General features: G+C 44.0%; 3 protein-coding genes across 5 annotated transcripts; all 3 read right to left on the reverse strand.

Annotated features, from left to right (window-relative positions):
* Window positions 1–838: 838 nt before the first annotated feature.
* Window positions 839–4080, reverse strand: LOC145702786 (hepatic sodium/bile acid cotransporter-like). Its single transcript, XM_081780055.1, is given in 9 exon segments — window positions 839–1132; window positions 1295–1511; window positions 1646–1983; window positions 2324–2449; window positions 2569–2661; window positions 2704–2865; window positions 2868–3083; window positions 3514–3586; window positions 3899–4080. Coding segments are annotated over 9 exon segments (1473 nt in total). The 5' UTR covers window positions 3965–4080; the 3' UTR covers window positions 839–950.
* Window positions 4081–4425: 345 nt separating this feature from the next.
* Window positions 4426–5589, reverse strand: LOC145703104 (uncharacterized). Its single transcript, XM_081780416.1, has 3 exons — window positions 5543–5589; window positions 4866–5450; window positions 4426–4818 (listed from the first exon to the last, which is right to left on the reverse strand). The coding sequence occupies exons 1-3, from the start codon at window positions 5546–5548 to the stop codon at window positions 4504–4506; spliced, it is 906 nt and encodes a 301-aa protein (XP_081636542.1). The 5' UTR covers window positions 5549–5589; the 3' UTR covers window positions 4426–4503.
* A 7845-nt stretch (window positions 5590–13434) lies between these two features.
* Window positions 13435–15690, reverse strand: LOC145703711 (uncharacterized). Of its 3 annotated transcripts, none has more exons than XM_081781104.1 (10): window positions 15600–15690; window positions 15412–15474; window positions 14681–14820; window positions 14495–14637; window positions 14309–14445; window positions 14144–14247; window positions 13965–14091; window positions 13821–13918; window positions 13704–13774; window positions 13435–13660 (listed from the first exon to the last, which is right to left on the reverse strand). In XM_081781104.1, the coding sequence occupies exons 1-10, from the start codon at window positions 15607–15609 to the stop codon at window positions 13540–13542; spliced, it is 1014 nt and encodes a 337-aa protein (XP_081637230.1). In that variant the 5' UTR covers window positions 15610–15690; the 3' UTR covers window positions 13435–13539. The 3 variants fall into 3 exon arrangements, with proteins under 3 accessions (XP_081637230.1, XP_081637229.1, XP_081637228.1); XM_081781103.1 differs by having other exon boundaries at window positions 13710–13774; window positions 13965–14106; XM_081781102.1 differs by having other exon boundaries at window positions 13965–14106.
* Between the last annotated feature and the right edge of the window lie 75 nt (window positions 15691–15765).

Consider the following 15765-nt stretch of genomic DNA (forward strand, 5'->3'; position numbering starts at 1 on the left):
CATCTCTTTTTGATATTTTTGTTTCTTATAAATATAAAATAACTTGGAGTTAATAACGAGAAATCGTATTGTGCTTAATTATAGAACTCAAAAAAGATTCTTATGGACTGACTTTGATACAGTCAAGTCAGTTCTATAACGCTAAAAAAGAAGGCAATTCTTTCTTACAACGCGTTTTGATAAGCAGACTAGCCACGGAATCATAAAAATCCGCTCTTTAATAAGGGGAGTATGACCTCAAAACTCGACCAATTACCCTAACCCTAACCCTATGATGTGATTTTTTATTTTATTTTTCCTAACCCTTACCCTCGCCCTAACCCTAACCTCCCCCGAAGCACGCAGGTCCTAACCCTAAGGTCTATCCTAGGGGGTTTCGCCCCCTTGGGACCCCCTAAAACTAACCCAAAATAAGGGTGGCCGAATTTTGAGGCCATACTACGTTTAAAAGATCAAAAAATGATTCTTGGAAAGTTGACAATATTTGGTTGGATCTTAGAACAATCGTCATCCCCGTTATCACTCGAAATTCTTATTATGAGGACGTCTTCTATCTTTCAAGAAAACTCTTTTTCCACCGGTTAGATGCACCTTGCTACAGCTGCAGTGGTAAAATAATTGATTGCTTGGTTGGAGATTGCTGGGCAATACATGAACGCAGAGTAACTCAAATCAGAAGTATTTTGAAGATTGACTATCAAGAAGGTGTTTGGAAGAAAATGGAGGTTCATCCATTTACTGCTGATGAGTTCAATTATTTAGGTTTTTATGAACGTCCCTAAGTTTGTATAAATGAATTCTTTGTTTAATTTCATATTCATTTTATGGCGCAGAGAACTGACATTTATTATCTGATTTTATTTCCATGATTTCAATCATGCGTGCTCAAAAAATTGAGAGTGCGTTACAGTCTTGTATTTACAGTGAAAGATTGAAGAAAGCTGAAGATTCTAGGCGGCCTCGAAATCATTAGATCGGGTCGAAGCAAGTCGCATTTGATGGCCAGGGGACGAGATCGGATTCATTTTCTGAGGTTCCAGATCTTCGGTGTTGCAGGAGAGGGTGCGGAAGTTGCCGGCTTCTTTTCCGCAAGAGCCGCACATGAAACTTATTGAGCAGTCACCTCGATTGTCTACAAAATATATCAGAAAAATGCCTCAAATTAGCCAAAGCAAGCGCAGAGAAAAAAGCCTTCTAGAAATTCTAGAGCATGCAGTTTCTACATGCATGATTTTTACAAGCAAGCGTTCGGAAAATCCTAGTTTCTTATTCCCGAAACTACGATCAAAATTACCTTGAGTCACAAGAACATTCTCAAATCGTTCCTTTCGAACTTCCACCACCTGCCCTTCTGGGGTGAAAGTTCTTTTGGCAATCTTGGTCGAGACCTGTCGCTGGAATTCGGCTTTTTCTGCGCCAGGGGCGTATTCGAGTAGCTTTTCTTGGGTTTCTTCGTCTTGTGAGGCAAGATAGCGGGTGACGATGAAAGCAAGAACGGCGGATTCTAGACACTAGAAAAAAATACTATAATTATTGGGTTTTTTTATCATATTTATATGTTTTTAGATAAGCAGCTTTCGACAAAAAAAAGTTATTACAAATTGTAAACATACCGTCAATATATAATTAATCTAGTTAATTTTACCTGAAAGAACAAGAAATAAACAGGCATCATCATGAGCACCCCAATCTTCTCTGGCGGAAACGCCATCATCATGATAATCAAGCAGATCTGCGCATTCTTCAATCCTGTTTCTAACATGATCGTTCTCGCCGATCTTGGCGGCTCCCTAGCCAGCCTTGCAAAAACGAATCCAAAGACGAATCCCATCCAAGGCACACAGCTGATAGCAATGAGGATGTCGACGGGAAAGCGTTTGACAAGGGAGGAGCCGTAGAGGGCGATGTTGATGCCGACTAGGGCGACGAGACCAACGAGCATACCAATTTTGCCAATTTTGATGATGATCTCGCAGGTTTTGTCTAAGAGAAATAATTAGAAGGTCATCTTATGAAATTCAGTGTCTACTAGACAGTCTCTCAAATAATTTATGTCCATAATTGGTAGTCTTTTTAGACAATTGAAAGCGCGAAATTTCAAAATGACGATAAATATTTATGTCTGGTAGACTGTCTTGATTCTAGAAGACATTTCAAAATCGATTGCAAAAGTCAGTCTACAAGACAGTCTCAAAAGCTCAACAATCTTGACAGTGTTTCAGACAGCTTGAAATTTCTGGCTATCGACCTTCACTGAAGGTCCTTGAGTCAGAATTTCAAGACACTGAATTAAAAATAAGGCAATTTGACAAAGTTCCTTTACCTTTGCAATATTTCTTGATCACCATTCCAATCGCACAAGGAAACAGCGTCAGCACAAGTGGTTTGACAATAGCTACAGTATCCACCGTCAGATCGGTGCAAGGGTCGACAACGAACGAACTCAAGGCCTATTACTGCGCTGAGCAAATAAACTACGCAAGAGAAGGTAATTTATAAATATTGACGGTGCTTCATGGTCAAGTTTTTCGTAAACAAGAGCTGCGGAAATGAGTGCTCAGCGCGGTTCCTTGATCATGATCGGAATGGCTCCAACGCCGACCACAGTCGATACAGAGGTCATCAAAATCGATAGGTTCATGTCTCCACGAAGCAAAAGGGCTGAAAATTACTGTAAATGAAGCGTATAAGACCATTTCTTACCCATGAAATTCGAGAGCGTTCCTCCTGGACAACAGCCCAAAACGATCATCGTCATCATTTTGATCTCGTCCATTTTGAACAATTTTCCCAAGCCAAAGGCAACAACTGGCATGAGCAAAAACTGCACGAGCGTGGCAATTGTTGCTCCGACGGGCTTTTCGCGAACTTGAGGATTTTCATCGGCTCCATTGTGACTCCAAGTCCGAGCATGAGAAGGATGATGGCGAGGACGATGATGAGTTGGAGGCCGTTTGAGAGCTTGATGAACATGGGCTGGTTGACATGCTCACAGAAGATGTAGATGTTTTCGAATGTTGAGTTGTCGCGGCCATAACTGTCGGGGAAGCCGTCCAGGTCTTTGACGGATTGCCAGTCATCAGCTGAAAATGGTTTCAAAGGAGGTTATTTTGATGGAGGTAAATGACCTTATCTTTTTCGTAAATTCCAAGAAAAAAAATTTCTCAAAAAAAAGTTTGAAAAGTTGATCCGCTACAAGATTATCTCCAGTTGCGCTACAAAACAGTTTCTTTTGCTCTGAGATACAGTTAGATCTTGGAATGGACATTTGATAATCCAAAAAAGCTGGATTCTCTTGTTTGTCCCCTCCGAGCTGGACGTAAATAGTCTACTATTGACGCAATGTGATGGGCGTTCAAAGTACTGTAAACATTTTCAATTCTCATTGAGAAAAGACATTCCAGAGCCCAAAGGTCAATGTGGTTGGAAATATTTCTCTCGTAGATCAACTTGGAAGGAATTATTCTAGCTAAGCTCTTGAATGGGAAATAGAAAGCTCTTCTGTGTACTTACAGATGCAAAATGCATGAAGGTCGAGTTTGTCTTGCGTAGCATTTACGACCGGGCATAAGGGGTCATCGCTGAGTCCTTTTATTTGTTCATTTCTGTCATTTACAGCGTTATTATAAGGATTATTTCACAATTAAAATGATCATTGCTTATTTATGAACATAATTATGTAGAAGGTAAATTTCTCTTGCCCCTCAAAATTGGCCAAATTCATCGTTGAATAATTTGAAATTATTAATTTCCATTCTGAGAAAAATCGACTGACTGATCCCTTTCAAGGTAAATTTATTCTTTTATATTCACATTTCAATTCAAGTATAAATTAAAGTAATCTATACTCCAACCCTCTTTTCAGCCTCGTCACTGTATTTGACTGTATTGAACAATTTCCTGATTTTACCACTTGATCGACTAGAACTTCTTCTTGAATTAGCGAGACTTCAATGTCTTTCATCTAAATTTCTTCTCTTTTTTTCTAAAATTGTCCTTCCTTGATTTTTTGGCTTTTCGAAGATTTCAAAAAAATATTCGGGAATTTTTATTTGAAGACCGTTACTTCTAATTGTGGCGAAAAGGGCATTTACCAAGTGACCTTGGAGCTTGTTTAGCGACGGCGACGGTGATCACATTTTTTTGAAATCCTCGCGAAACTCCAGAAACAAACACACCTCTCCAAAATAATACGAACAAACTCATAGTTTTCGTAAAAAAATTGTTTCATTAGCGGGTTAACTTTTTCTCCAAAGGGTCGTTTTAATAGGTCGTGTCTCATATTTTGATGAGTATTTATAGAAAACCGAAATTGTTGATAGTAATTTCCGGTCTGTTTTCGCATAAATTTAGCGTTGAATTTGATAAACGACAGGATTATGCGACGCTCGTTTATTTTATTAAAAAATAAATAACTATCAAGTGTAAATGAATGAGTAACTTTATTCGAAATAGATTTCTCGAAGGCAGAAAAAAAATCTTCTTCAAAAAATGCTTGAACAATTAGCAGCCAGCTCTGTCGTTGTAGAAGTTTCGGACCTTTCGAGCAGCTCGGATGATCTGTCGGTGGACTCGACCTCGTCCATCGCAGGCCCAGTTTCGGGCCCAGGAGTTGATGGCTGCGTTGAGTTGGCCGTTGAGCTTGCACATGTTGTCGGCGTCGAAGACTTGGATGTCAGCGGCTTCGGCTGCGAATCCGTTTTCAGCGTAGCAACTGTCGCCGGTTTCAGAAGCCTTCATTTTATTGAGAATCCTGGTCATTCGGCCGGTGTATCGGCGGGAGTAGTCTTCCTCTCGGCTGAACGAGTCGAAAATTCGCTAAAAAATCGCTGGATTAAAAGTCGGGATGAAAGAGAAGAACTTACGTTTAGGTGCATTTCGATGACCTGAAGTCGGCTCATTCGCTCAAACACAAATTCGAAGCCAGCGTTTCGGACGGAGTAATCAGTGGTCAAGCTGATCGATGCCTGACCACCGCTGACAAAGAAATCAGGGAATCCATCGCTACTTGGGTTGGCGAGATCGTAATTCGCCTTGCCTTCATCTTCTTCTTTTGGGTGGTCACCGGATGCGGATCGTCGTCGTCGATAGCCGTTGGATCCGCAGAAATTGAATTCATCGCCATTAGCTTCGACTGTCACGGTATCCCAGCCGCAGACAGAGTGCCACTCGACATCAAATGTGTTGGCGACGATGTTGAAGCCAGCAATGTCTCCAAAATCGATGTCCCACTTGCAGTCGAGGAAATTGTAGTAGTAGCCTCTCTCGAAGCCAGGAGAGTAGATGATCGTTTCGGTATCAGTGATTCTTCCTCCGCATTCTCCTTCAAAGCTCGTGCTAGAGCTGGAGGAACTTGAGGAGCTGGAATAGCTGGAATAGCCTGAAGAGCTGTAATAGCTGGAGTAGCTGCTATGGGATGCAACAGCGCTGGCGATGAGAGTTGCGAAAGTCTAAAAAATATTTTTTAGTATTTATATTTTTGAATTTATACAAGAATCGATAAAAAAGGATACTCATTGTTGAAGCTTTCTCTTATCATTACCTTCATTTTCGGGTTGCTCAGGATATTCTGATGTTTCGTTCAGCGAGAAAATCTTCTTTTAAAGAGTTTTGCGTGACCCGCTGCAACTAGGTGGCGATGCGACTGGGTGATCGCTGCGCTCACGAGTATTTTTGTGCTAAACTCTTTTTAGCTGATGTACAAAAATAATCACTAAGGACTTGAAGTCCGTTATGAAGATGACGAGACAGAGGCCTGGTTAACTGGGACTGGTAGAACCAGGCTTGGCATTTTGAGACTCCGGGTTTATAAACCCAGGTGACCGCATACCACTGTAATACGCGAATTTTTTCCATGGCGGAAGTGCCAGATGTTACATGTGAGATGTATAACATAGAAATCTAAACCCCGAATAAGCGAGACCAAGCGAGTAGGCTATGAATGACTGCCTAACATCATTTGTAGGCTTACCGCGGCTAAAAGCTATTTTCCAGGTTCTTTTGAAAAATCTCACCAAACTACGAGTACATATACTTCAAGACACGCTTGGAAAAGTTGATCAATTAGATTTTTCAAAATGGATCTTCTTGTTGCTTTTTTTGACCGATTTTTGTGGAGAAAATTGGCACTCATATCAGTTGAAGCCAATTTTGAGCACCTGCTACTTTGATTTTGATAATTTCGTGCACACCAAGTGAAAGTTGAGGTCAGCCTAAATCGATAGAGCCAAAAAAATTTTATGCCAACTTCGTTTTTCACACTTTCCCGGGGCTCGAAAGTTGACCGAGACTGTCAGATATGAGATTTCAGAAATCTCAACTTTTGATATAGGCGCGCTATGATGACGTTCTATAGCTTAAATGAAAGCTTATGACTCACTTGATTTAGTGAGGCGGTATTTTTTCAACCAGCCGGTCATTCTCGCGGTTCATCGCGGTTCATTTCGATTTTTGCATTTTTTCACGTTGTAACCAAATCTGAACTAATAAAAACTCGGCCAGTAAATGGCCACTTATAGTCAACTGTAGTCGAAGTCGGCCGGAGGACCCCGGAGGACCTCCCTGATGGAAGACCATCCGCTGGAAGACCAATATTAAAATATTCGATATATGGCCGCGCTCGGCCAGTAAATGGCCACCTATGGCCAACATTGGTCTAGTTCGGCCGGAGGACCCCCGGAGGACCTCCCTGGTGGAAGACTATCAGCTGGAAGACCAAAATTAAATAATGCTATGAAATGCCTTCCTGGGCTAAGAGTTGAAACTTTCGGCAAACTTTGGTCACTTTATGCCGGAGGACCCCCGGTGGACCCCTTTTGCCGGATGACAATCAACTTAAAGACCAAAATCTAAAAAATTAACAATCAATCACAGTCAATTCAGTGATAGAGTCAGGGTTCTTTTCAATCAGAGTCAGGGCGAAGCCGACCCAAAGGAGAGGCAACGCCCGATTATTCTTTTCAATCAGAAACAGGGCGAAGCCGACCCAAAGGGGAGGCCACGCCCGATGATTCTTTTCGATGAGAGTCAGGGCGAAGCCGACCCGAAGGAGAAGCCATGCCCGATTATTCTTTTCAATCAGAGTCAGGGCGAAGCCGACCCAAAGGAGAGGCGACGCCCGATTATTCTTTTCGATGAGAGTCAGGGCGAAGCCGACCCGAAGGGGAGGCCATGCCCGATTATTCTTTTCAATAAGAGTCAGGGCGAAGTCGACCCGAAGGGGAGGCCACGCCCGATGATCCTTTTCGATGAGAGTCAGGGCAAAGCCGACCCGAAGGGGAGGCCACGCCCGATGATCCTTTTCGATGAGAGTCAGGGCGAAGCCGACCCGAAGGGGAGGCCACGCCCGATGATTTCTTTTCAACCAGAGTCAGGGCGAAGCCGACCCAAAGGAGAGGCCGACCCCGATTTTTCTTTTCAATGAGAGTCAGGGCGAAGCCGACCCGAAGATGAGGCCACGCATGATTATTCTTTTCAATCAGAGTCAGGGCGAAGCCGACCCGAAGGGGAGGCCACGCCCGATGATTTCTTTTCAACCAGAGTCAGGGCGAAGCCGACCCGAAGGGGAGGCCATGCCCGATTATTCTTTTCAATAAGAGTCAGGGCGAAGCCGACCCGAAGGGGAGGCCACGCCCGATGATCCTTTTCGATGAGAGTCAGGGCGAAGCCGACCCGAAGGGGAGGCCACGCCCGATGATCCTTTTCGATGAGAGTCAGGGCGAAGCCGACCCAAAGGAGAGGCCGACCCCGATTTTTCTTTTCAATGAGAGTCAGGGCGAAGCCGACCCGAAGATGAGGCCACGCATGATTATTCTTTTCAATCAGAGTCAGGGCGAAGCCGACCCGAAGGGGAGGCCACGCCCGATGATTTCTTTTCAACCAGAGTCAGGGCGAAGCCGACCCGAAGGGGAGGCCACGCCCGATGATCCTTTTCGATGAGAGTCAGGGCGAAGCCGACCCGAAGGGGAGGCCACGCCCGATGATCCTTTTCGATGAGAGTCAGGGCGAAGCCGACCCGAAGGGGAGGCCACGCCCGATGATTTCTTTTCAACCAGAGTCAGGGCGAAGCCGACCCAAAGGAGAGGCCGACCCCGATTTTTCTTTTCAATGAGAGTCAGGGCGAAGCCGACCCGAAGATGAGGCCACGCATGATTATTCTTTTCAATCAGAGTCAGGGCGAAGCCGACCCGAAGGGGAGGCCACGCCCGATGATTTCTTTTCAATAAGAGTCAGGGCGAAGCCGACCCAAAGGAGAGGCGACGCCCGATTATTCTTTTCGATGAGAGTCAGGGCGAAGCCGACCCGAAGGGGAGGCCATGCCCGATTATTCTTTTCAATAAGAGTCAGGGCGAAGCCGACCCGAAGGGGAGGCCACGCCCGATGATTTCTTTTCAACCAGAGTCAGGGCGAAGCCGACCCAAAGGAGAGGCCGACCCCGATTTTTCTTTTCAATGAGAGTCAGGGCGAAGCCGACCCGAAGATGAGGCCACGCATGATTATTCTTTTCAATCAGAGTCAGGGCGAAGCCGACCCGAAGGGGAGGCCACGCCCGATGACTTCTTTTCAACCAGAGTCAGGGCGAAGCCGACCCGAAGGGGAGGCCATGCCCGATTATTCTTTTCAATAAGAGTCAGGGCGAAGCCGACCCGAAGGAGGCCACGCCCGATGATCCTTTCGATGAGAGTCAGGGCGAAGCCGACCCGAAGGGAGGCCACGCCCGATGATCCTTTTCGATGAGAGTCAGGGCGAAGCCGACCCAAAGGAGAGGCCGACCCCGATTTTCTTTTCAATGAGAGTCAGGGCGAAGCCGACCCGAAGATGAGGCCACGCATGATTATTCTTTTCAATCAGAGTCAGGGCGAAGCCGACCCGAAGGAGGCCACGCCCGATGATTTCTTTTCAACCAGAGTCAGGGCGAAGCCGACCCAAAGGAGAGGCCGACCCCGATTTTCTTTTCAATGAGAGTCAGGGCGAAGCCGACCCGAAGATGAGGCCACGCATGATGATTCGTTTCAATGAGAGTCAGGGCGAAGCCGACCCGAAGGGAGGCCACGCCCGATTATTCTTTCAATAAGAGTCAGGGCGAAGCCGACCCGAAGGGGAGGCCACGCCCGATTATTCTTTTCAATCAGAGTCAGGGCGAAGCCGACCCAAAGGAGAGGCCGACCCCGATTTTTCTTTTCAATGAGGGTCAGGGCGAAGCCGACCCGAAGGGGAGGCCACGCCCGATGATTATTTTCAATAAGGGGTCGGCCCTGTTTCTGATTGAAAATAATCATCGGGCGTGGCCTCCCCTTCGGGTCGGCTTCGCCCTGACTCTGGTTGAAAAGAAATCATCGGGCATGGTCTCCCCTTCGGGTCGGCTTCGCCCTGACTCTGATTGAAAAGAATAATCATGCGTGGCCTCATCTTCGGGTCGGCTTCGCCCTGACTCTCATTGAAAAGAAAATCGGGGTCGGCCTCTCCTTTGGGTCGGCTTCGCCCTGACTCTGGTTGAAAAGAAATCATCGGGCGTGGCCTCCCCTTCGGGTCGGCTTCGCCCTGACTCTCATCGAAAAGGATCATCGGGCGTGGCCTCCCTTCGGGTCGGCTTTGCCCTGACTCTCATCGAAAGGATCATCGGGCGTGGCCTCCCCTTCGGGTCGACTTCGCCCTGACTCTTATTGAAAAGAATAATCGGGCATGGCCTCCCTTCGGGTCGGCTTCGCCCTGACTCTCATCGAAAGAATAATCGGGCGTCGCCTCTCCTTTGGGTCGGCTTCGCCCTGACTCTGATTGAAAAGAATAATCGGGCATGGCTTCTCCTTCGGGTCGGCTTCGCCCTGACTCTCATCGAAAGAATCATCGGGCGTGGCCTCCCTTTGGGTCGGCTTCGCCCTGTTTCTGATTGAAAGAATAATCGGGCGTTGCCTCTCCTTTGGGTCGGCTTCGCCCTGACTCTGATTGAAAAGAACCCTGACTCTATCACTGAATTGACTGTGATTGATTGTTAATTTTTTAGATTTTGGTCTTTAAGTTGATTGTCATCCGGCAAAAGGGGTCCACCGGGGTCCTCCGGCATAAAGTGACCAAAGTTTGCCGAAAGTTTCAACTCTTAGCCCAGGAAGGCATTTCATAGCATTATTTAATTTTGGTCTTCCAGCTGATAGTCTTCCACCAGGGAGGTCCTCCGGGGGTCCTCCGGCCGAACTAGACCAATGTTGGCCATAGGTGGCCATTTACTGGCCGAGCGCGGCCATATATCGAATATTTTAATATTGGTCTTCCAGCGGATGGTCTTCCATCAGGGAGGTCCTCCGGGGTCCTCCGGCCGACTTCGACTACAGTTGACTATAAGTGGCCATTTACTGGCCGAGTTTTTATTAGTTCAGATTTGGTTACAACGTGAAAAAATGCAAAAATCGAAATGAACCGCGATGAACCGCGAGAATGACCGGCTGGTTGAAAAAAAATCCCGCCTCACTAAATCAAGTGAGTCATAAGCTTTCATTTAAGCTATAGAACGTCATCATAGCGCGCCTATATCAAAAGTTGAGATTTCTGAAATCTCATATCTGACAGTCTCGGTCAACTTTCGAGCCCCGGGAAAGTGTGAAAAACGAAGTTGGCATAAAATTTTTTTGGCTCTATCGATTTAGGCTGACCTCAACTTTCACTTGGTGTGCACGAAATTATCAAAATCAAAGTAGCAGGTGCTCAAAATTGGCTTCAACTGATATGAGTGCCAATTTTCTCCACAAAAATCGGTCAAAAAAAGCAACAAGAAGATCCATTTTGAAAAATCTAATTGATCAACTTTTCCAAGCGTGTCTTGAAGTATATGTACTCGTAGTTTGGTGAGATTTTTCAAAAGAACCTGGAAAATAGAAAATGCCGCGGTAAGCCTAATCATTTGACATCAAATTACACCTGATCGATGTCGGTTATGTTAATCGTCCTTGTAGAAAGTACTCGTTGTGTCTCTCAGATATGATATATCGCTGCTATTAACATACGGCGTAAGTTTTACGCCGCGTAAGGTTTATTATTTCTGGGTGCGGCCAGTTTGTCTATAATCACTCAGTTACTTGACATTCTAAACTTGATGAAGTACGCAACCTTGAAGATTTTAAAATTTTCTATAATCTTTTTGAAATGACTTCAAGCCTAACATCGCAATAAATCATCAAACAATTCAGCAACGTATTTTCATGTCTATGCGGCATTCTCCTCAAGATTCGACGGGGCGAACTAGACCAATGTTGGCCATAGGTGGCCATTTACTGGCCGAGCGCGGCCATATATCGAATATTTTAATATTGGTCTTCCAGCGGATGGTCTTCCATCAGGGAGGTCCTCCGGGGTCCTCCGGCCGACTTCGACTACAGTTGACTATAAGTGGCCATTTACTGGCCGAGTTTTTATTAGTTCAGATTTGGTTACAACGTGAAAAAATGCAAAAATCGAAATGAACCGCGATGAACCGCGAGAATGACCGGCTGGTTGAAAAAAAATCCCGCCTCACTAAATCAAGTGAGTCATAAGCTTTCATTTAAGCTATAGAACGTCATCATAGCGCGCCTATATCAAAAGTTGAGATTTCTGAAATCTCATATCTGACAGTCTCGGTCAACTTTCGAGCCCCGGGAAAGTGTGAAAAACGAAGTTGGCATAAAATTTTTTGGCTCTATCGATTTAGGCTGACCTCAACTTTCACTTGGTGTGCACGAAATTATCAAAATCAAAGTAGCAGGTGCTCAAAATTGGCTTCAACTGATATGAGTGCCAATTTTCTCCACAAAAATCGGTCAAAAAAGCAACAAGAAGATCCATTTTGAAAAATCTAATTGATCAACTTTTCCAAGCGTGTCTTGAAGTATATGTACTCGTAGTTTGGTGAGATTTTTCAAAAGAACCTGGAAAATAGAAAATGCCGCGGTAAGCCTAATCATTTGACATCAAATTACACCTGATCGATGTCGGTTATGTTAATCGTCCTTGTAGAAAGTACTCGTTGTGTCTCTCAGATATGATATATCGCTGCTATTAACATACGGCGTAAGTTTTACGCCGCGTAAGGTTTATTATTTCTGGGTGCGGCCAGTTTGTCTATAATCACTCAGTTACTTGACATTCTAAACTTGATGAAGTACGCAACCTTGAAGATTTTAAAATTTTCTATAATCTTTTTGAAATGACTTCAAGCCTAACATCGCAATAAATCATCAAACAATTCAGCAACGTATTTTCATGTCTATGCGGCATTCTCCTCAAGATTCGACGGGGGCATCAGTGACTATCTTTCTAAACCGCTCCTTGTGACTCTCGTCAACTTCTGTTTAGGGAAAAAACAATTTAAAATTAACAACGTGCTTCTAGATATTTACGGTTGCTAACATGGTTATCCAAGGCATGCAATATGCTTTCACATTATGCTTTAAAGTCAGTGCGCAAAAAATGAGGAAGGAAGGACTTTTATTATAAGGCTTTTTATTTATGACTCATTTTACAGTAAGAATTTTTAAGCACTTGCACTTTTCTGCATCAGATCAATCTCTTCCATGATTTCAGTAATCGGATGATACGTCAGCTTCATCGCCGTGACTGGGCGGCAGTAAGTTGATTCCACTTTGAAGAGCTCCGAGTCCACGGAAAAGTAGAAAACTGCCGAAACGCAAAGAAAAAATGTCAACGTCCCGATTCCAAAAGCGGCGGAAATGAGGAGCATATTCTTCTTGTCATCTATTTTTTTTTCTCTCAAAAAGAGTTCTCCTGGGTTCTTATTTTTGTACAAGAAAAGATGGTTTCTAAATAATAAATCTCGATTAAAATTGGTTATCTTAACGATTTTCAAGTCGATAATAGAATGATCGAATGTTCTTAGTGCTTCGTTCTTACTGAGCTCAGACTGTATTAACTCGCATTAATAATTCATCAATTTTCTTTTTGGAGAATGACCTTTTTTCTCTTCGTTTTCATCAGCCTTGGATGGCCCTTTAAATAGCTTCAAATACGGTAAAAGAGGCCTAATCCATCTTTTAAATCGTTCACCGTTTTACAAAACAGTGAGAATATTCAGCTTTTCCTGAAGAAATAACCCGCATTTCTCCTCAAAAATCTTTCTTTTTTCCTTCAAAACTGTCTCATCAAACTGAGCGGTTTTGAAGTTATTATCCGCTTGAGCTGAAATGCGTGCTAATTTCATGTTTTTCCCATTTTAAACTTGCAATTGCAAGCAGATTTCTGCTTTTAGATCTGTCTCTTTTGTGAATTCAAGCTTATGCCAATTTCAGCAAGTGCTGAATGATTTATTTTTTATTTTTTTTAGCCGTCTGAACTTTTCATAAAACAAATTGTCTTATGCATGCATAGAACGATCAAGAAGGAATGAAAGTGCTGATAAAAATGAAGAGATAAACTTGACCCAGTTTTTCTCATTAATGTTGTGTTTGGCGAGTGAGTATATTTTTGTGCAGTTTTAAATTGGAATGCTGAGAGTGTGATTTTTTCTCTCAGAGCCTCATACGAAGGTCTTTATTCTTTTCACAAGCCGAACGGTGCTTATGATGCTTCAGGAATTTTTTCTTCCTCTTCTTCCGGAATTTCTTCTGGAGCTTCTCCCTCTTCTGGCTCTTCCTGCTTTTCTTCTTTGGCCAGTTCTTCAGCTTCACGCCGCCGGCGCCTGAAAAAGATGGTTAGCGATGATGAGAAGGGTGCAGTCTTACTCGTACTCGATAAATTCGTCTTGGAACGAAGTGACGTCTCTGTTCAAAACGCTGAGTCGGCGACGAAGTGACTGAAAGTTCGATAAAGAAGGGGGTTATCGAAGAATAAGGGCTTACTTCGAGATCTTCGCCGTGAAGGTCGAGCATTTCTTGGACGGAAACGTTGCCGTCGGACTCATTTTCTCGTCGTGGATCGTAGCCGTCTTCGTCAGAAACTGCAAGAAACGGATTAGCTTGATCTCTTTTTGAATCTTTTCTTACTTGTAAAAGAATCATCTGATTGCGTTGAGCCCGGTTCGTAAATTGGGTCTTCTTCAGAATCGTCCGAAACTTCTCCTTCTTCCAACTCCTCGATTTTTGCTGTGAGGAGGTTTTTGAGCTCATCTCCCTTGGTAGAAAAAGACTTATTTTTTGGTGCTAAAAACAAGCCTTAGTCCCACCTGGTAGTCTTGATTTTTCTCAGAAGGCGATTGAAGCTTTTTGGCAATGTTCATTCGCATGTGGCCGATGGAAACTGGGTCGAGGGAATATCGCGCATCGTGAGCTAGAAAAAGTATTGATGAAGGCTATTTTTGAGGCAAATTTCGAGGAACATTTGCACTTACTTTTGCAATCGGCGGCTTCGTGAATTTCTCCCGTTCTGTTAGACAACTCATCCATCGATCTGGAAAGCATTGGGCGAATCGACGCCTTCGTATCATTTGGATCAAGATGCTCGGAGACCTCCTCTGTCTCGACGGATCTGATAAAGAAGACTCAAATTGAAATCAACGAAGAGGGGGCAAACTTACGTGTAGCTTGAGAAGTCGCTGCTAGAATTCATGGCCGGAATGTGGGCGATGTTGAGATTGGCTTCGGAAATAGAACTGTCGGAATCTGAGCGCATGATTGTAATCGTCGTGTTTATTTGTCGATCGCCGGATTCTCCAACCTCCTGAAGATGAAATTCCGAGTGATATTCCCACAAAAGATCTTACCTCAAAAACGAGCTCGTTTTGTTTAGAATTGAGAATATCTTCAAATTGTGACTTCTTGCTGAAAGGTCCCTCTATGGCCTGGCTATCAATCGAACTCTCAGGGACGACGTTGTCAAAGCTTTCATCTTCCTTTATTCGAACTTTTTTGAGGTGATCATACAATTATCATTTCTCCAGAGGAGGGGGAGGGGTCTTCAGTGGAGGGAGTGTATCTCTCTAGTCGATTTTGATAGAGCTTCATCTTGGCTCTTACTCAGTTCCATCTATCCCTTTTCTCAACTAGATTCGAAGCTGAGAAAGTTGCCAAGATAAGCTCATCTACTGTTTTCTCTCTATCTCTGTAATGAACCTTCTAGAGCTCGATTCAAGTGGAGGAAGAGCGAGGAGCTGACCAAAATTTTGCTTGGTCGGTTCCTTCCACTCATTCCATCACCTGACTTGGTCTATTACAGAAAGCTCACTTTACCTGTCTGAATAAAGAAAAAATACCAGAAAGGTAGTAGCGTAGGCTCTGTAACAGACCGGTGAGAGAGCTGTTCGAAGAATTCTAGCGCTGTCGAGTTGGTGAAAAATTTAGAAGGATGATTTCAAAAACGAGTTCGAGGATTTCAGCTTTCCAGACTCGCGCTTTAAAAACATTCCGGCTAAGATTTTTGAAGTTATCAGTTTTCCTCTTTACTCTTTCAGGGGGTGGGATAAAAAGGGTTGAAATAAAGAGTAAGTCACCATTCCTACAGTGTCGATATCCTCGGATTTGGTTCGTTTTCGCTTGGGAATGCAGCACATCGTTCTCCCTATAAATCTCTCTTTACAGTATGACCGGAATTTGGGAAAGAATGAGTCAACGAAATCGTCAAATTCCTGATTGAGGCAAAAAAGAATTCTGCATCTTCTTATCTTTTTCTATCTCTTTACTTACAGAAGCCCATTTTCTCTCGTGAGTAGATCCGGCAGTCGATAGAAAATCAGCAGAAATTGGCAGGTTGCGCAAAACAGGAGAATGATTTGTTTCCGCAGCGCGCGCCGGGGTCAACGTGAAAATCTAGAAAGAATCGAGCCGCGCCGAAATCTGGAAAATGGCTTCT

Source organism: Oikopleura dioica, chromosome PAR (genome assembly GCF_907165135.1).
Source record: "Oikopleura dioica chromosome PAR, OKI2018_I68_1.0, whole genome shotgun sequence".
In the NCBI taxonomy this organism is placed as follows: Eukaryota; Metazoa; Chordata; class Appendicularia; order Copelata; family Oikopleuridae; genus Oikopleura; species Oikopleura dioica.

Bases quoted from the DNA above. Each gene is read 5' to 3' on its own strand.
- LOC145703104 (XM_081780416.1), bottom strand. The intron at 4,819-4,865 runs GTAAGTTCTTCT...GCGATTTTTTAG, and splicing joins TCATCGAAATGCACCTAAAC to CGAATTTTCGACTCGTTCAG.
- LOC145703711 (XM_081781102.1), bottom strand. The intron at 14,638-14,680 runs GTAAGATCTTTT...TTTCATCTTCAG, and splicing joins AAAACGAGCTCGTTTTTGAG to GAGGTTGGAGAATCCGGCGA. The intron at 14,446-14,494 runs GTAAGTTTGCCC...CTTCTTTATCAG, and splicing joins AGCGACTTCTCAAGCTACAC to ATCCGTCGAGACAGAGGAGG.